The sequence below is a fragment of the Aphelocoma coerulescens genome, chromosome 9, assembly GCF_041296385.1.
Source record: "Aphelocoma coerulescens isolate FSJ_1873_10779 chromosome 9, UR_Acoe_1.0, whole genome shotgun sequence".
NCBI classification, from domain to species: Eukaryota; Metazoa; Chordata; class Aves; order Passeriformes; family Corvidae; genus Aphelocoma; species Aphelocoma coerulescens.
In genome coordinates this window covers 17035020-17050042 of record NC_091023.1, presented here as the reverse complement: position 1 = coordinate 17050042, position 15023 = coordinate 17035020, and the positions used below count along the sequence as shown (strand labels likewise).

The 15023-nt window shown below is 58.6% G+C and overlaps 3 protein-coding genes across 12 annotated transcripts in view; 2 read left to right on the top strand and 1 right to left on the bottom strand.

Moving 5' to 3' along the window:
* The window catches only part of RUBCN (rubicon autophagy regulator), a 30944-nt gene extending 28266 nt beyond the window's left edge, over positions 1-2678 (top strand). For all 4 annotated transcript variants that reach the window (XM_069024774.1, XM_069024773.1, XM_069024772.1 and 1 more), the window contains one exon: positions 91-2678. In XM_069024774.1, coding sequence (XP_068880875.1) covers positions 91-254 — 164 coding nt within the window. In that variant the 3' untranslated portion in view covers positions 255-2678. The remainder of the gene's footprint in view (positions 1-90) is intronic.
* A 407-nt stretch (positions 2679-3085) lies between these two features.
* LOC138114837 (deoxyribodipyrimidine photo-lyase-like) lies at positions 3086-14277 on the bottom strand. 6 transcript variants are annotated; one of them, XM_069024776.1, is made up of 10 exons: positions 13738-14277; positions 6187-6457; positions 5858-6003; positions 5533-5715; positions 5253-5411; positions 4732-4930; positions 4478-4642; positions 4118-4239; positions 3850-4009; positions 3086-3678 (listed from the first exon to the last, which is right to left on the bottom strand). In XM_069024776.1, exons 1-10 carry the CDS (start codon positions 13870-13872, stop codon positions 3524-3526), a joined length of 1695 nt encoding a protein of 564 aa, XP_068880877.1. In that variant the 5' UTR covers positions 13873-14277; the 3' UTR covers positions 3086-3523. The 6 variants fall into 6 exon arrangements, with proteins under 6 accessions (XP_068880877.1, XP_068880878.1, XP_068880879.1 ...); XM_069024777.1 differs by having other exon boundaries at positions 3086-3675; XM_069024778.1 differs by having other exon boundaries at positions 4490-4642.
* On the top strand, positions 8984-13819 carry LOC138114838 (uncharacterized). Of its 2 annotated transcripts, none has more exons than XM_069024783.1 (5): positions 8984-9350; positions 11941-12294; positions 12514-12630; positions 12934-13019; positions 13261-13819. In XM_069024783.1, the coding sequence occupies exons 1-5, from the start codon at positions 9023-9025 to the stop codon at positions 13333-13335; spliced, it is 960 nt and encodes a 319-aa protein (XP_068880884.1). In that variant the 5' UTR covers positions 8984-9022; the 3' UTR covers positions 13336-13819. The 2 variants fall into 2 exon arrangements, with proteins under 2 accessions (XP_068880884.1, XP_068880885.1); XM_069024784.1 differs by lacking the exon at positions 8984-9350 and adding an exon at positions 9362-10804.
* Positions 14278-15023: the final 746 nt, after the last annotated feature.

Genomic DNA, 15023 nt, shown 5'->3' with positions numbered 1-15023 from the left:
AGCTTCGTAAGCTAGTGCAGGGACCTGGGGTGTGGAGTGTCAGGCAGTCTGTCAGCCTGCACCAGTGCTCAGCCATGCTCTCCCTCACAGAGTGCAAAGCCTGCTACCACAAATCCTGTTTCAAATCCGCCCGCTGTCCCCGGTGCGAGCGTCTCCAAGCCCGGAGAGAGCTGATGGCCAAGCAGAGCATGGAGTCCTACATCTCGGACTACGAGGATGAGCTGGAGCAGCTGGAGGCAGTGGCAGCCACATGAGCATGTGCAGCAAAGGAGCAGATCATGGGTTTATTTATGTGCGTGGCCTTCATCACCAGAGACTGAACCACACAGACTGAGGATGAGGAGGACTGTTGGGAGGCCTGGAGCACTGTCTTGAAGGGATCTCTTTTCCCTCACGCAGTAGTGCTGGGCTGGGAAAGGAACATACTTTCCATCATGTGGATCTGCTCCAGGCACTGCTCCCACTCCCTGATGCCTTTGCTTGGGGGGAGGCAGCTGCTCCTGCCTGTCCTGCGGGCAGAACAGGGATCTTTTCCGAGCAGTTGTTCATGCTGGACTAGACAGGGCTGTGCTGTCCATCTCTGTGCCCTGCTCTGAGCCGAGCAGGGTCCCCTGCAGGGTCAGCACTTTCTGCTCATCAGCTGTATACTAGGAAGCTCTGGTCACATCTGCTCCTTGGAGGAGGGAATCGGGTCTCAATCCTCTGATCCTCCATTCTGCTGCTGGGGGTTGTGTGCATGGAGGGAGGGTGGGGGTTTGGGGTTGGTTGTACATTTAACAGCTCCCTTTCTCAAATGTGCTGTGGGACACTGCTGGAGAGCAGTTGCTCTCACTCCAGAGTCAGAGCAGAGGAGGTGGCAATGATGAAAATGCCAGATTTCCCTGTGCTGCAGAGGGACACTGCCACTGGAGCAGCTGCACAAGTGGATGTGCTGATGGACTTTTGGCAGGCAGATCCCCATGGCTCCACAGAAATCTGCCTCCATGGGATACGGTGAGGCTTCTGACCCTACTTCCTTCTCATGCTGCCAGTCTGTCCTACCAGGGAGACATGTCCTCCTCTAAGGATGACATGGGACCTCACTTGTGGCACCAGGACCTGCCTTGTGTGGAGCTGCCTTTCTGCCCGAGACCTGTTGGGATGCAGGTGAAGGCTCATGCCTCCAACTGCATCCCCAAACCTCTGTCTTGGCTTGTTGTTTTAGGTTGTTTTGGTTTTTTTTTATCTGCTGGATTTGGTTTTATTTTTTTTTATGTGGTTGTTTGTATTTTTAACTGTGTGTTCCCTCTCAAGGAGGTGCTGCTTGAAATGCCTCCTTAGGGGGCATGTGATCTGCTTGGGACTCACCAGTATAAATCTCCAGGGCTGTTCTGCTCCTGGTTCCTCACCCCTGGATGGAACTGGTCCCCTCTCCCAGCAGATCTCCTGCTTCCCTTGGGAGAGGAGGGGTCCCTGAGCCAGGCAAGGCCTTGAAGCTTCCCAGCTGTGCTGTGGTGAGGTGGTCAGGCAGCCTGCTTGCAGTGGGGATACCCAGGAGGAGAGCGGTTTGGCACTGGGGTGCTGCCAAGGACTGGTTCCTCGCTGATGCAGAGCCACCTGCCATGAGTGACAGCTCTGCAGGGTCAGGGTCAGACCCAGTGGGACAAGGTGAGCTCTGTGCCCAGTCAAGGAGGTGCCTCTGCATCGTGGGGGGATGTTTTACCCATGGCATGCCCAGCACCACCTCAGCATGGGTGGGATGTGGGGTGTTAGGAAGGATGGTGTGGCCTGTGTACGTGCAAGGAGGGTGTTGAGGGACCAGAGAGCAATGCACTGGCAGGAGGCCTCAAAGGGCAGTGGCTCTTTCAGGACATGTCCTGATTTGAGGCTGGGATGTGACCCCTCATGGGCTCTCCCTGTGGGGGCGGCAGGGCTGGGGAGAGGGGAAGAGGCTGGGGCCAGGAGAGGTGGCCGCAGGGCTTGCTCAGGGAGGGTGGCTGCAAGCCTTGCTGCTGGGGGCCAAGCTGCTGCACAGCAGCATCTCTCCCCTGCCTGCAGCATCCTGACAAAGTCCTGGAAGCAGGGTTCAGCTCCCCACTTGCTCCCCTGGGGTTTTTGCTGCCTTGTGTCTTGTCTGCTTGTTTTCCCCCAGAGCAGCTGCTCTTCTGCTCACTCTGTCTGCAAGCCCTGGGGCTGCCAGATGTTGGTCTGCCTTGGTCTTGCCTGTCCCCAAGCCCAAGCCAAGCCCTCCTGTTGCTGCTCGGACCTGGGAACCCCTTCCCTGGAGTTGCCTCAGCAGCACACCTCCATCCACCCTATTTTGTTTGAAGCACTTTAATGTCATGGGACAGCAGCTGAGAGGCTGCCCAGATCCCTTTCTCAAAGCACTGAGTACTTTTAGAGAAGAGGGAAGGAATTCTGGCTTGTTATGGTTTCCACCCTCCACCATGGACTGTGTGTGGAAGCAGCAGGACTCACAAACCTGGCAGAGGTCTCCAGGGCAAGATTGTGCCCAGCACTGACACTGCTGCCCAGCACTGACCGCTACAACTAACACTGGAACTGGCCAAGACAGGGAAGCTCTTTGGGAGGGAGAGCTGGGGGCTGCCCTGGCCATCAACTGGAGCCCTCACAACGGGATTATCATTGCACAGCACAGCAATTAAAATGCCGTCCTTAATAAACTAAGTTAATAAGGAGTCTGGTTGTGTTGTGACATTGTTTCAGGTGGGGTAAATGGTATGTATCCCACCTAGAGGTGATGGGACAGGCAGGGACTGCTGCTGATGGCAAGGAGCAATGGAAGGGACAGCTTGTGCAGCTGGTGATGCAGTCACTGGGAGGTGGTTATTGTCCCTACTCCTTGACTAATTCATCTGGTTTGTGGCCTCTGCCTGCAAACTGCCCACTGGACTCAGGGCAGAAGGTACAAGCCACTGAGCGAGGGGCTCTCTGTAATGCCTGTTCCCTTCCAGAGCCTGCTTTGGCTGCTGGCAGAGGGGCCCATGGGCCTGGCCTTGGCTCCTGTCAGTGCTTGATCCCCATTCCCCGCCGCCCGGCTCTCCCTTCACAGCAGTGTTGTGCATGTCCCCATAAACACCATCCATGCAGGTGATAGAAACTGTAAACTTTAAAACAACTGTTCAAAGATGGGTCTGACAGCCCAGCACTGGCTCCATGAAGAGCCTCTTCCTGGGGGCTTTTTCCTAGAAACACCTTGCTCAGCCCAAATCTCAGCTGTGGTTACCAGCAGCAATGGCGACCTGGGCTACTCCTGAGGATGGTGGTTGTAGAAGAGGCTTCTGGCAGGCACAGGCATGCTGAAGATGGGCTCTCACAGCTGCCAGCAAACCTGTGGCAGCAGGAGGGCTCCAGCAGCTGCCCCAGCGTGGTAACCGAGCAGCAGGTGATTGCAAAGACTTGCAAAATCTTGGAGCTTGCTGCTGCTGCAGGGAGCCCTTCAGCATCCCGGGGTGATCCCTGCCCTGGGTGATCACTGCAAGCTGGCAGCTTGGCAAAGGCACACGTGCCCCAGCACAGAGGGTCACTGGGAGTGTGTGGGGGCGTAGCGACGCTCAAACTGGTCCACATCGAACTTGCGCTTGCAGCCGGCGTAGTTCATGTAGCGAATCTTCCCAAAGATGGCCCGCTCCGCCCAGCCCTGGTCGTGAATGCCACAGATGGACCACAGGCAGCCTGCTGGGCACAGGGACAAAGTGTCAGCTCTCCCCTTGCTCAGAGGCACCCAGAGAGCAAGTGGCATGTGGGTGCAAACCAGGATGCGCTGGAGTTGCCTGCAGAGAGCCCCCGCTGCAGCCCTGGCCATCACAGCTAAGGCCTCCCACCCCGTGCCCGCATCCTGCAGCTTGCCTACGTATCCATTGGGGTCCCTCCCGTCCAGCTCGTAGCGGTCATTGAGGTAGATGGCAAACTGCAGGGCCTCCTCAGGGGAGCGCGTCCACTCCAGGATCTTCTTGGCCCAGTACATCCGCAGGAAGCCGTGCATCTTGCCCTCCTGGACCATTTGCAGCTGTGGGGATAGGGATAGCCATAAGGGTCAGTCCATGGTAGGTCACCTCTACCCCTCTACCCCTCAGAAAAAAGCTCAGCATTTTGTGGGGAAGATGGAGGGCAGTACCTGGGCAGCATTCCAGAGTGGGTCATGTGTGGTCCCCTGCTCCAGCTCCTGCAGACTGTAGAGATAAGGCCTCTTGTCTTTGGCATGGAGCTTCAGGGTGGTTTGTGCCCAGTCATAGGCGCCTGTGAGCAAGAGATGAAGAGCAACACTGACCAACCTTTTCTGCAGGGTCCTGAGAATGGGGCTACTGAGGGCACTGTGCCCTAGAGGCACCAGTCTTGAAGAGGGCACTTGCCAGCTGCTGTCCTACCTCCAGAAGGGACCAAATGATGGGACATTAGTGCCCCCACAGCCCTTCTAGCAGAAATGGGATTGCCAAGTTGGAGTGACCAGTTGGGTACCCAGCATGGCCCACGTGACCTGGGATGTTACCCTGCACGCTGTCGTAGTTCTCATTGTAGTAGCAGAAGTTTTCAGCCAGCTCCCGCCGCACCACAGCCTCCTCCACAAATGCATCCACTGAGTCCTTGTACGTGCGCCGGTGCTTCTGCACCTCCAGGATGGCTCGTTGGGTGGAAACCTGGCCTGGGGACATGGAGAAGCAGCAAATCAGGCTGCTGGTCCAAGCCACAATGCTCAGGCCTGCTGCAGAGTGGGAAGCCTGGGACACTCACCAAAGTGAAGCCACGGGGACAGGTTGCTGAGAGCCGCCTTGTTGGGATCATTCCTGTGGGTGCTGAAGGATTTCAGCCGCTCTGCAATGAAGGACTTCAGCACAGCCAGTCCTGCAGCTGTACCAGGGGTTGCCCACTCCACCTCCTTCACGGTGTGGTCCACCTGCAAGCTGGAATAACAGGCCTCCCAAGCGATGGGCTGGGTGGCAACCAAACAGTGAGTGCATCTGCAGAATCTCTTCAGCGAGGGCTACCCTGAGTGTTATGTCTCCAACCAGCAAGTCCCCAGCCCATGCCAGCCTCCTCTTAACTAGCCCTCTGCATGGCAGAGATGGGGGAACCTGATGAATGAGGTGGGAACCTCCCTCTCCCCAGGGCATCCTCATCTCCACACCATCTGTGTGTGACCTCAGGCAGGTCACTGTCCTTATTCCCTGCCAACCCCTCCCAGGATCAAAAAATATCTGTGAAACACTCTGGGACCAGCCCATGGATGGGTTTGGAGTGTTTCCTGCTGGTACCTCTGCTAGGCAGGAGGGGGAATGTGGGTGACGAACAACAGGGGGAAATTCAGTGAGGAACTCAGGGAGCTGAGCATGGATCTTGCCCCGGATGGTCCTGGCGCTGTACTCCTGCTTGGGGGAGGCGACCCAGCAGGGCACGATGTTGTGGGCATCAACCTGGGAAGCAAAGCCATGGAGAAGGGTGTGAGAAGCAAGCAGTCCTGACGACATGACACACATGCTCTCTGCTCAGGTCACTCCAGTTCGCAAGACACAGGAGACAAGTGCTGGCACCCACCTGTGCAAATGGCACATCCTCCGGCAACCGTTCCCTGACGTCCTCCACCCACTGCCGGGGCAGGCGGAGGGGACTGAAGTCTGTCACCAGCCCACCCACACCATGCTCCACCACAAACGTGGGCAGCACGTCCTTGGCATAGCCCAGCAGCAAGTGGAAGGAGATGTTCAGCTCTGCACACTCCTGCAGTGACAAGGAAATGGCTGTGGGACAGTTCATGGCTCTAGAGACCCCACCCCACCACCATCTCCTGAAGGGATGGATCTGTCTCCCCCACTTCCCCAGGAGCCCTGTCCCACCCAGCGTGGACATCCCCTGCCCGTACCTCCGCCACCTCCTGCAGGCCCCTCAGCATGAACCCGTAGTGGCGGATGGTGGCCTCCAGGAATTTGGGCGCCAGGCAGAAGCAGACATGCAGAGGCAGCTCCTGTTTGAGGGCCAGGCGCTGGGCGTAGAGGAAAGCCCAGTTATCTGGGGGAAAAGTACACAGGGCAGCGTCAGGAGAGTGCTTCACTGACGGGATGGGGATGGGGTTTCACAGGAAGTCTCCCCCCACACCTCCCTGTAGAGAGTGGGGCCAGCTCCAAAGTTACCGAAGGAGGGAACCAGCGCTTTTACCACCCATGGGAGCCCCTTCCACCCGCTGGTTCGCACCTTGCACTCGCTGATCCCGGCACATCCAGTAAAGGATGCACCGAGCATCGTCCTTTAGGTCCGAGCCCTGCGAGACAAGGCGAACGCGCTTTTTGTTGTACTTGAACTCTCGAACGGACGGGGCCGCCTTCCGACGGGCCTCCTGTATCGCCTGCTCTTCCTCCGTCCTCCTCCGAGACACGGGTGGCACCTCCGTGACCTCGGCCTTTCGCTTCCCTTGTCCCCGCCGCATCCTCAGCACCGCCCGGAGCAGCGTGGTTGCGTGCGGCCGCTGCGAGAGGAAACCAGGCCGGACTGAGCTCCCGCGCTTCCTTGCGAATCCCGGACCCCGGTCCGCCCCCAGAGCCCGGGGGATGCTGGTCCCCTGCCCATCCTGGTCCTCGGGAAGCGGGGGATAACGGAGTTCCGGTCCCCCGGCCCGATCCGCTCCTGGTCCCGATACCCGGGGTCCCGACCCCGACCCCGATCCCGACCTCGACCCCGATCTCGACCCCGACCCCGCTCCCGATCCCGATGCCAGTCCCTACCTGGCAGCCACGCGGCCCTCGAGTGTTACACAAGCCGTGGGCGTGTGCGAAGGGCGAGTCCAGGGGCGTGGCCGTGGCCCGAGGGGCGGCTCCGCGCCCGGGACCGCCCCCCGCACACGGGCGCCGGTGCTGCGCCGATGTCCCCGGCGCGCCCAAGGCGCTGCACCTGCCCCGGGAGGGGGGGTCAGTGCCCGCTGGTGCCTCCCCTCCCTGCCCCCGGGAACAAGGAAGCAGCTCCAACTACCTTCAGCCATCACTCGGCAGCGTAGTTCCCCGCTGCCAGCTTCCCCACGTTCTGTGTCCTCAGGTCCCCCACCTTGCAAGGCGTTGGGGTGCTGGCTGTGGACATGATTGGGGGCACGGGAGGGCTGCCCCTGCTGCTGCTGAGCCTTGCTGTGCTGGATCTCCCGCTGGGTAAGGGCTGAGCGGTATGTGGAGCTATCCAAGGGGCGGGGGGTGAGTGAGCAGGGTGGCGCTCTTGTTCTCCAGGGTGGTGGGTGGCCCTCGGGTGGCTTTACTCACAGAGGTGAAACACTTTGGGTGCTGTTTGTCCTCCAACATCTCAGCCCTGTCCTAGTGAGCAAACAGGGCAGTGCTTTATAGAACACAAGCAACAAGCTCTATTTCTTTTGCCTCTGATGAGGGTCTCCATTTGGGAAGAGAAGACCTTAGGCCCAGCTGACCCCCTTGCTGAGCCTTGGTCCTTGCTGGGCTCATTGCCTTTGCTACAACCTGCCCAGTAGCACCAAATGGCCCTGCCCAGATGGCAACCTCACTGGGATGTACTAGGCCTGGAAAACTTCAAATGCCATCCCAACATTTGCACTTGATGCAAAGTAAGAGCAATGTTGAGTTGAGAACTGGGAATAAACCTGGGGCTTGTACCTCCTGAGAACCTTGAACTACAGCTGTAGGTCCCCTCCTGCTGCATCCCTCAACCCCCTCCCCCCAGAGCTTTTGTGGGTCACAGCACGTCTCTAACGGCTCATCCTGAGCTGCAAGCTGGGATTTGTTCCTTTGTGGGGCTGCTTCCCCCGTTGCCATTATTTACACCCACCGCTATCAGTTCCTGACTATCTGCAGCGCAGAGGGTTTGTGTAAACTGCTGCTGCTGCATTTCCAGCCCGTCTCACGGTCACCAGTTCCTGCTTGGCTCTTCCTGTCAGACGGGTTTGTCTGACTTCCTCCAGGCATGGGTGAAGATGGTGGAATGGGTCTTAGGACTGGCGCCTAGAGGAGTTTCTGCCCTGAAAGCAGCAATGGCCATGGCTTGTTCCTGCTTTGTCAGGCTGGGGATATACATGGTCTGCATGGCTGATTGTCATGTTGCTATTCAGGGAATCCGCGTGCTTGATCCATGCAGGACAGGGAATTCCCACTCCTGATGATCCATGGCTGATGCAAGGCTTGGGCAGTTCATGGTGGTGGTAATATAGCACCATCCCCAGCAGAGCCGTGGTCCCAGCCTTTCACTGCCAGCCCTTGTGTGCCTTCTCCCACCTCTTTGCAGGGACTGCTGTCAAAGACGTGACAATCCCTGTATCCCTGTATCCCTGACTCTCCCAACCTCCTTGACACCCACAGAGACCACAGCACTGCTGCCCAACACAACCTCAAGCACTGCAGCAACCTTCCCTCCCTCCCGACATGCAACCTCCACCCCAGGGATGCCAATGGGTAACTTTACACCCAGTGCTTCTACGGCTCAGCAGAGTAGCCCGGCAGCCTCCAACACCACCACACCACAGGTGAGGGGCAGCACAGCTCACAGCACCCCTGTGTCACCTGGGCTGGGACCTGCCACCACCAGCAGCACCCCAGCACAGTTGGAACCCACCACCAGCAGCACCCCAGCACAGCTGGAACCCACTACCAGCAGCACCCCAGCACGGCTGGAACCCACTACCAGCGGTACTACAGCAAGGCTGGGGCTCACCACCACCAGCAGTACCTCAGCAGGGCTGGAACCCACCACCAGCAGTACCTCAGCAGGGCTGGGGCTCGCCACCACCACCAGCAGTACCTCAGCAGGGCTGGGGCTCACCACCACCACCAGCAGTACCTCAGCAGGGCTGGGGCTCACCACCACCACCAGCAGTACCTCAGCAGGGCTGGGGCTCACCACCACCAGCAGTACCTCAGCAGGGCTGGAACCCACCACCAGCAGTACCTCAGCAGGGCTGGGGCTCACCACCACCAGCATGCCAGCTCCAACCTCCATGGCCATGACTCCCAACTGTGACAAGATGACCACTTTCACGTCTGTGGGGACCAGCACAGCCCTGGCTGTCAGCTCATTTGGAGTTGAAATGAGCATGCTGCCTCCCCCCACCTCTACTCTTCTCTCCTCCAGCTTGGGGGGCACCACATTTGGCACCAGCACCCACCAAGGGCCAGCCACGACCACACTGCTTGACAACACATTCCCAGGGACCAGCAGCACCTCTTCTATCACCCCAGCAGTGACAGACACTTCAGATGAGCCCTCAATGTCCCCATCACACACCACGGTCTCCCTTGTTACCACCACAGAGGTCCCTGGGAGCACCCCTGTCCCCAGCCAGCCAATTGGGACCACAGCCAAGACCACCCCTGGTACCTCCACCCCAACAGAACCAGAGACCCCCAGTGACACAGGTGAGTGCAGACACAGGGCACCTGGAGGTGGTGGATCAGGGTGGTAAATCCCCATGGGATCTCCCATCTTGCTCAGCCAGGTGCTTGGCTTCTTCCCCCAGGGGCCACCCAGTCTCCAGGCTCTGCAGGCCAGCAGGTAGCCCAAGGTTGGGGACCTGTGCTGTGGTGTGGCAGTACTGCTGTGTGGCTGTGCCATGGTGTGACTGTACTGTGGCTGTGCCCCCAGCACTGAGCCTGTATGTACACACCCCCTGGCAGTGAGACTCTGTGTACCCCAAGGAGTGTGACTGTACCCCTGTGCCGCTGTCCCCTGGCAGTGCCGCTTACTGGGCACCCGTGTCCTGTCAGTGTGGCTGTACCCTGGTGGCTGTTGCAGAAGCCTTTATCCTGGGGCTGCAGATGTACCCTGGTGACACTCCACTCCGTGCACCTCAGCCAGGACAGGGAGACTCTACCCTGCCCCAGTACCCCTGGCCATGCACATGTCCCTGGTGTCCCTGTACCCCAGCGAGCTACTGTATCCTCACAGAGTACCTGCACCCTGGCCCGATGCCTATGGTGTGAGAGCACCTCATCAGAGTGCTGGTACCCTGGTGATAGCCTCTGTGTGCCTGTGCCCTGGCAGTGTCCCCATGTGCCTGTTCAGCAGCAGGGTGGCTACGCCCTGACAATCCTCCAGCATGCCTGCCTGTGGAACGCCAATACCTGGCCCAGTGCTTGCAGGCACCTCTGAGTGCTCTTGTGCCTGACCCTGAAGAGAAGGAAGCAGCTCCAGCTGTCAGCAGTACACTTGGGCTGTGGTATGCTGTGACACAGGGAAATGATGCCTGTACAGACAGCCCAGGGGACAAACCCTCAGCCTGGAGCACGCCCTTCCTGAGCGCCGCCTGTTCTCTTGGCCAGTTCCTCGCGCTCAGACAGAGCTGGCTGTTGTCTCCTGAGGGCGTTGGTGCCGGGAGCCACCACCAAACATCACCCCTGTGGTGAAGTGCGGGGTTTCAGGCAGCCTGGCTCATCCTTGGGCTTTTTTCCATTGTCACCCTCCCCTCAGCAGGCAGAGGACAGCCACAGGAGCCAGGTCTGTGGTAGTGGTGGCGTTGCTGGCCTGCCCTGCCCACTTCTTGTGGCTGCTCTGGGTCAAGCCGTGCAGTTGATGTCTGCTGGGCATTGCACCAGTCCCTGGGAGTGTCTGTGTCAGGTGGAACCCCCTGCCTCGCTGCCAGCACCTGGAGGGTAAAAGGACTCACCTGGATGCTCCTCCTCTGCTGGGTGAAGGAGACCTGGAAACCCCAGTGCTGGGGCTGTGGGGAGCACTCAGAGTGGTGCCTGCAGGGGTTTGTCAGCTCCTGCTCACCTGGACATGGCTGGGCAGAGAGGGGGGCTGTCCCTGCCCCTGCCCTGGCCCCTGCTGCTGCTGAGCCTCACCTGCCTCGCCGTGCTGCACCTCGCTCTGGGTAAGGGCTGAGTGGGATGTGATGCTCTCTACAGGGTGGGTGGAGAGTGGGGAGCATCATTCCCCAGGGTGGAGGGGATGGTGTGCAGGGGATGGAATGCTGTGGGGGCTGTTTGCTGCTTCTTAAATGGGAAGCAGAGGTGGACTTGCTGCTTCTCCTTTTGTGAGGATGAGGCCCTTCTGTGCAGACGCTCACCTGGCAAGGGCTGGGGTCAGACCTCTTCACCATATTTTTATTTAACCAGCTGCTGTGTGCAGGGAGGGTGTGGCTTCCAGGGGCTTTGGAAGTTTCTGGCTGGGTTGGCTGAAAGCAGATAGCAGCTTGTGTTTTGATTTCCCATCCTCATGTGAGCAGAGCCCCAGACTCACCGGGTTTGTGCTGGGATCACTGGGGAATCCAGTCTGGCATCCCAAAGCTGCCACCTCACATACACCCCTTGACAAAGGTTCAGGCAGCCAGGCTGTCCTGCCCATCCTTTGGAGAGGGTTACAGATCCCTGGGCTTCTCTGGGGACAGCACACTGCTCTGGTAGAGAGTCCCTAGTAGAAGAGAGGATGGCTCTGCTGTGTCCCATCCCCTTCCCCCAGAGCTTTTGTGGGTCACAGCACGTCTCTAACAGCTCATCCTGAGCTGCAAGCTGGGATTTGTTCCTTTGTGGGGCTGCTTCCCCCGTTGCCATTATTTACACCCACCGCTATCAGTTCCTGACTATCTGCAGTGCAGAGGGTTTGTGTAAACTGCTGCTGCTGCATTTCCAGCCCGTCTCACGGTCACCAGTTCCTGCTTGGCTCTTCCTGTCAGACGGGTTTGTCTGACTTTCTCCAGGTGGAATGGGTCTTAGGACTGGCGCCTAGAGGAGTTTCTGCCCTGAAAGCAGCAATGGCCATGGCTTGTTCCTGCTTTGTCAGGCTGGGGATTTACGTGGTCTGCGTGGCTGATATCCATTGCAGAGATCCGTGTGTTTGATCCATGCAGGACAGGGAACTCCCACTCCCAATGCTCCCTGGCTGATGTGCAAGCTCTGAGTTTCTCAGGGAGCTCACTGTGGTGGTGATCCTGCACCATCCCCAGAATAGCCATAGGCTCAGCCTTTCACCACCAACCCTTGTGCATTTTATGGTCCCAATTCTTTGCAGAGGTCACTGCCATGGATGTGATAGCCACTGTGTCCCCAGCTCTCCCTACCTCCTCAACACCTACGGAGAGCTCAACACTGCTGCCCACCACTGACTCCATCAGCACAGCCACCCTCCTTTCCTCCAGCCCTGAAACAGAAGCCTCCACCCCAGAGGGGTCCGGCACATCGCCAGAGACTGGCACCTCACTGCCCACCGTGCCTCCTCCCACTGAAACTACAGACGATTCAACCGAGGCCTTGGCAACCCTGACAGACACCACAGGCAGCCCTGTTATCAGCACATCAGACCCCATGAGCAGCCCCTCTTCAAGCTACACTGACATCTTCCCCTCAACTGTGGAGTCAACTCCAGGTACCCTGACAGTATCTGGGACCCCCACTGCAGCTATGAGTGGGTTCAGCCAGGGGGCACCTGGAAGGTAGGGACATGATCAGGGTGACAAATTCCCATGGGAATCCTGGGCATGTACTTGGGTGGCTTCACATAGGTGGCTTCACTTAAGCCTGTTCCCAGCTGCAGGAGCATCCTGCACCTCTGCAGACAGCACTAACCTTACATTGCTTTGCCCAGGCACTGAGCCCTCTTCCCCTGCCACCAGCTCAGCCCAGACCTCAGAGGTTACCCTCAGCACACCTATGGACCTGACAACGCTGCCGCCAGTCTGCCCCTCTGGCTCATCCAACACCAGTAAGTGCAGTGCCTGTGGGCATCACCACCCCCAGCATCAGTGCTCGGGGCCAGTGCAGGGGGTCCTGGAGCCCCACTGCTCTTGCTTTACTCTCAGTGTAAAGGTATTGATGTTTTGGGGTATATGTGGTTTGCTGTACAGTGGGAGGCTTGTTCTCCTGACAGTGTAGCGTGTCCGTGACACAATTAACCTGGGAGGAGGTCCCATGTCTGTGGCAGCAATCCTGGGGAGAGACCCCCCAGGTTCTCTGGCACAGCCCAGGGTTCAAGGGCAATAACCAGAGCCCTGTTTTTAATCCCTAGGTGCATCTCACCTCTTTCTGTCGCTGCGGCTAACCACCCCCCTGGACCTGGGGAACACCACGGTGCAGGAGCTGGTGTTGTCCCAGGTGAGGTGTGCAGGAGGAGATCCCACTCTGCATCTGACAGCTGTAGTTCGCTCAGGGAGGGGGTCGGGCAGCCAGTGGGAGGGGAATGGCTGCATCTTGCATTGAATGTCATCCAGAGCCCTTTCAGATGAAGGGGAGACCCTCCTTTGGCTGCCATGGTCCAGGATCAGCCCCTTTCTATGTGGGAACAGGGGGCAGGAAACCCCCTCTGGCACAGTTTGATGGCTGTTCTTTCCCCCAGCTCCGTAAGGACCTGCAGACGGCATTCCCGTGCGCTGGCCTGTCACTGGCATGGCGAGGGAGGAGGAGGACCTGACCACTGCCCCTCACCCGGCCTGCTCCTGCCTGGACTGCCAAGCCACCTGCTCCCAGCTCCTCACTCCATGGTGGTAGAGGCCCCTGGGGAATCCTCTACAGCTCCTCTTGAACCTGGGGCTTCCCATCCCTCACTCTGCACCTGCAGAGGACCCCCAGTGCTGCTCCTGCCCCTTCCCACAGCCTGTCTGTAGAGCCCGAGCCCTCTCACCACCCTGCTCCAGACCTGGTTCCTGTGGTGGGACCCCCTCCAGCTCTGCTGGGGGGCTGGGAGAAGGGAACCCCGCAGGACTACATTTTACATTTGGGACTGAGCTGGCTCAGCCATCAAAGCCACCCTGGGGACAGGGGAATGGGAGGAAGGAGACCTGAAGCCCCCAGGACTGCAGTGCCCAAGGCTCACCTGTGGTATTGCTGACAGAGGAGAACACCCGCGCCAACACAGGCCGGGCAGTAAATAGAAATTCCATGTTTTCTGTGTCGAAGTGATGACTTCTGTATTTTCCAAGTTGTCTCTCCTGATTTTCAGCTTTGCCATCTATTGGAGGTACCAGTGAGGAAAACTTGAGTCCCGAAAGCTTTGCGTGGAGAGATGGGCTCAGGGCTGTCCCCTCCCGCCAGGGGCTGCTGCAGACATTCCAAAGGATGGCTCGGCACCCTGGCAGACTGGGGGGTCTCTGCTTTGGAGCTTTCTGCCCCATGACACCCCGCAGCTGCAGGGGCAGCTCTGTGCACTCTGGGGCCGTGGAAATCCCGTGGGCTGTGCTCCTTCCCTGTTTTTTCCAGTCCCCAGCTAAGGAGACAGCCGCAACATCTGTCCCCCTGCAGCAAAGTAATTTATTAACTGATTAATTAACCAGATAAAATCCAACTGAAGCAATTATTAGCCTAAGCAAGCCACCTTGCCTGGAGATTGAAAACTGAAATAATTAGCAAAATAGCCTTTTTGCGTGTCAGGGGTTGTTTTTGGCTGATCCCTGTTTCTCACTGGCAGGCCTCACTGCCCTAGCACAGGGAGGGCTGGGAGGGGGTGTGTGGGGCTGTGGGATTCCTAACCTGGGGACTGCTCTCAGGCTGTCTGGATTTTTAACTGGCTGGGAAGGAGCCAGCAGCTGGACAGGATGGGGAGAGACACCGTGGGATCACCCAGCTGCCTGCCAGCTCACTGGGCCTGGGAGAGGCTGGGCTGGGGCTGGAGGCTGTGCCCAGGCAACTTGTCAGGATGCTCCAATTTGGGATGCCCTTGCATTCCAGGGTTGCCCCTTTGCTCTTTAGGATGCTGCCTGACTTTTGTGGGCTTATTGGACTCATCGAGACTGAGAGAGGTCCCTTAGCAGCCGGGCAAGGAGCCGGGGAGCAGGCAAAGCCTGCTGGAAGGGGTCCCTGTGCTGGCTGCCTGGTGGGGTGCTGGGAAAGAAATCCTTGTGGTCTGCCTACGCCTTGGAGCTGGGCCAAGAGTCCTCCCACGTCGCATCCCACTGGGCTGTTTTCTCTGGCTGTTGAATCCATAACTTCAGACCCCGGGACATGGCCGGGCGCCAAGGCCAGGGTAATGGAGCCAAACTGCGTCACAAAGGGAGGAAAAGGTCCTGAAGTGCTGGGATGAAAAGGTGACCAGGGTACTCACTGTTCTCTGCTGGCACAGCCGCCTTCCACCGTTATGGCTGGGGGGCTGTGGGGGGAGGAGAT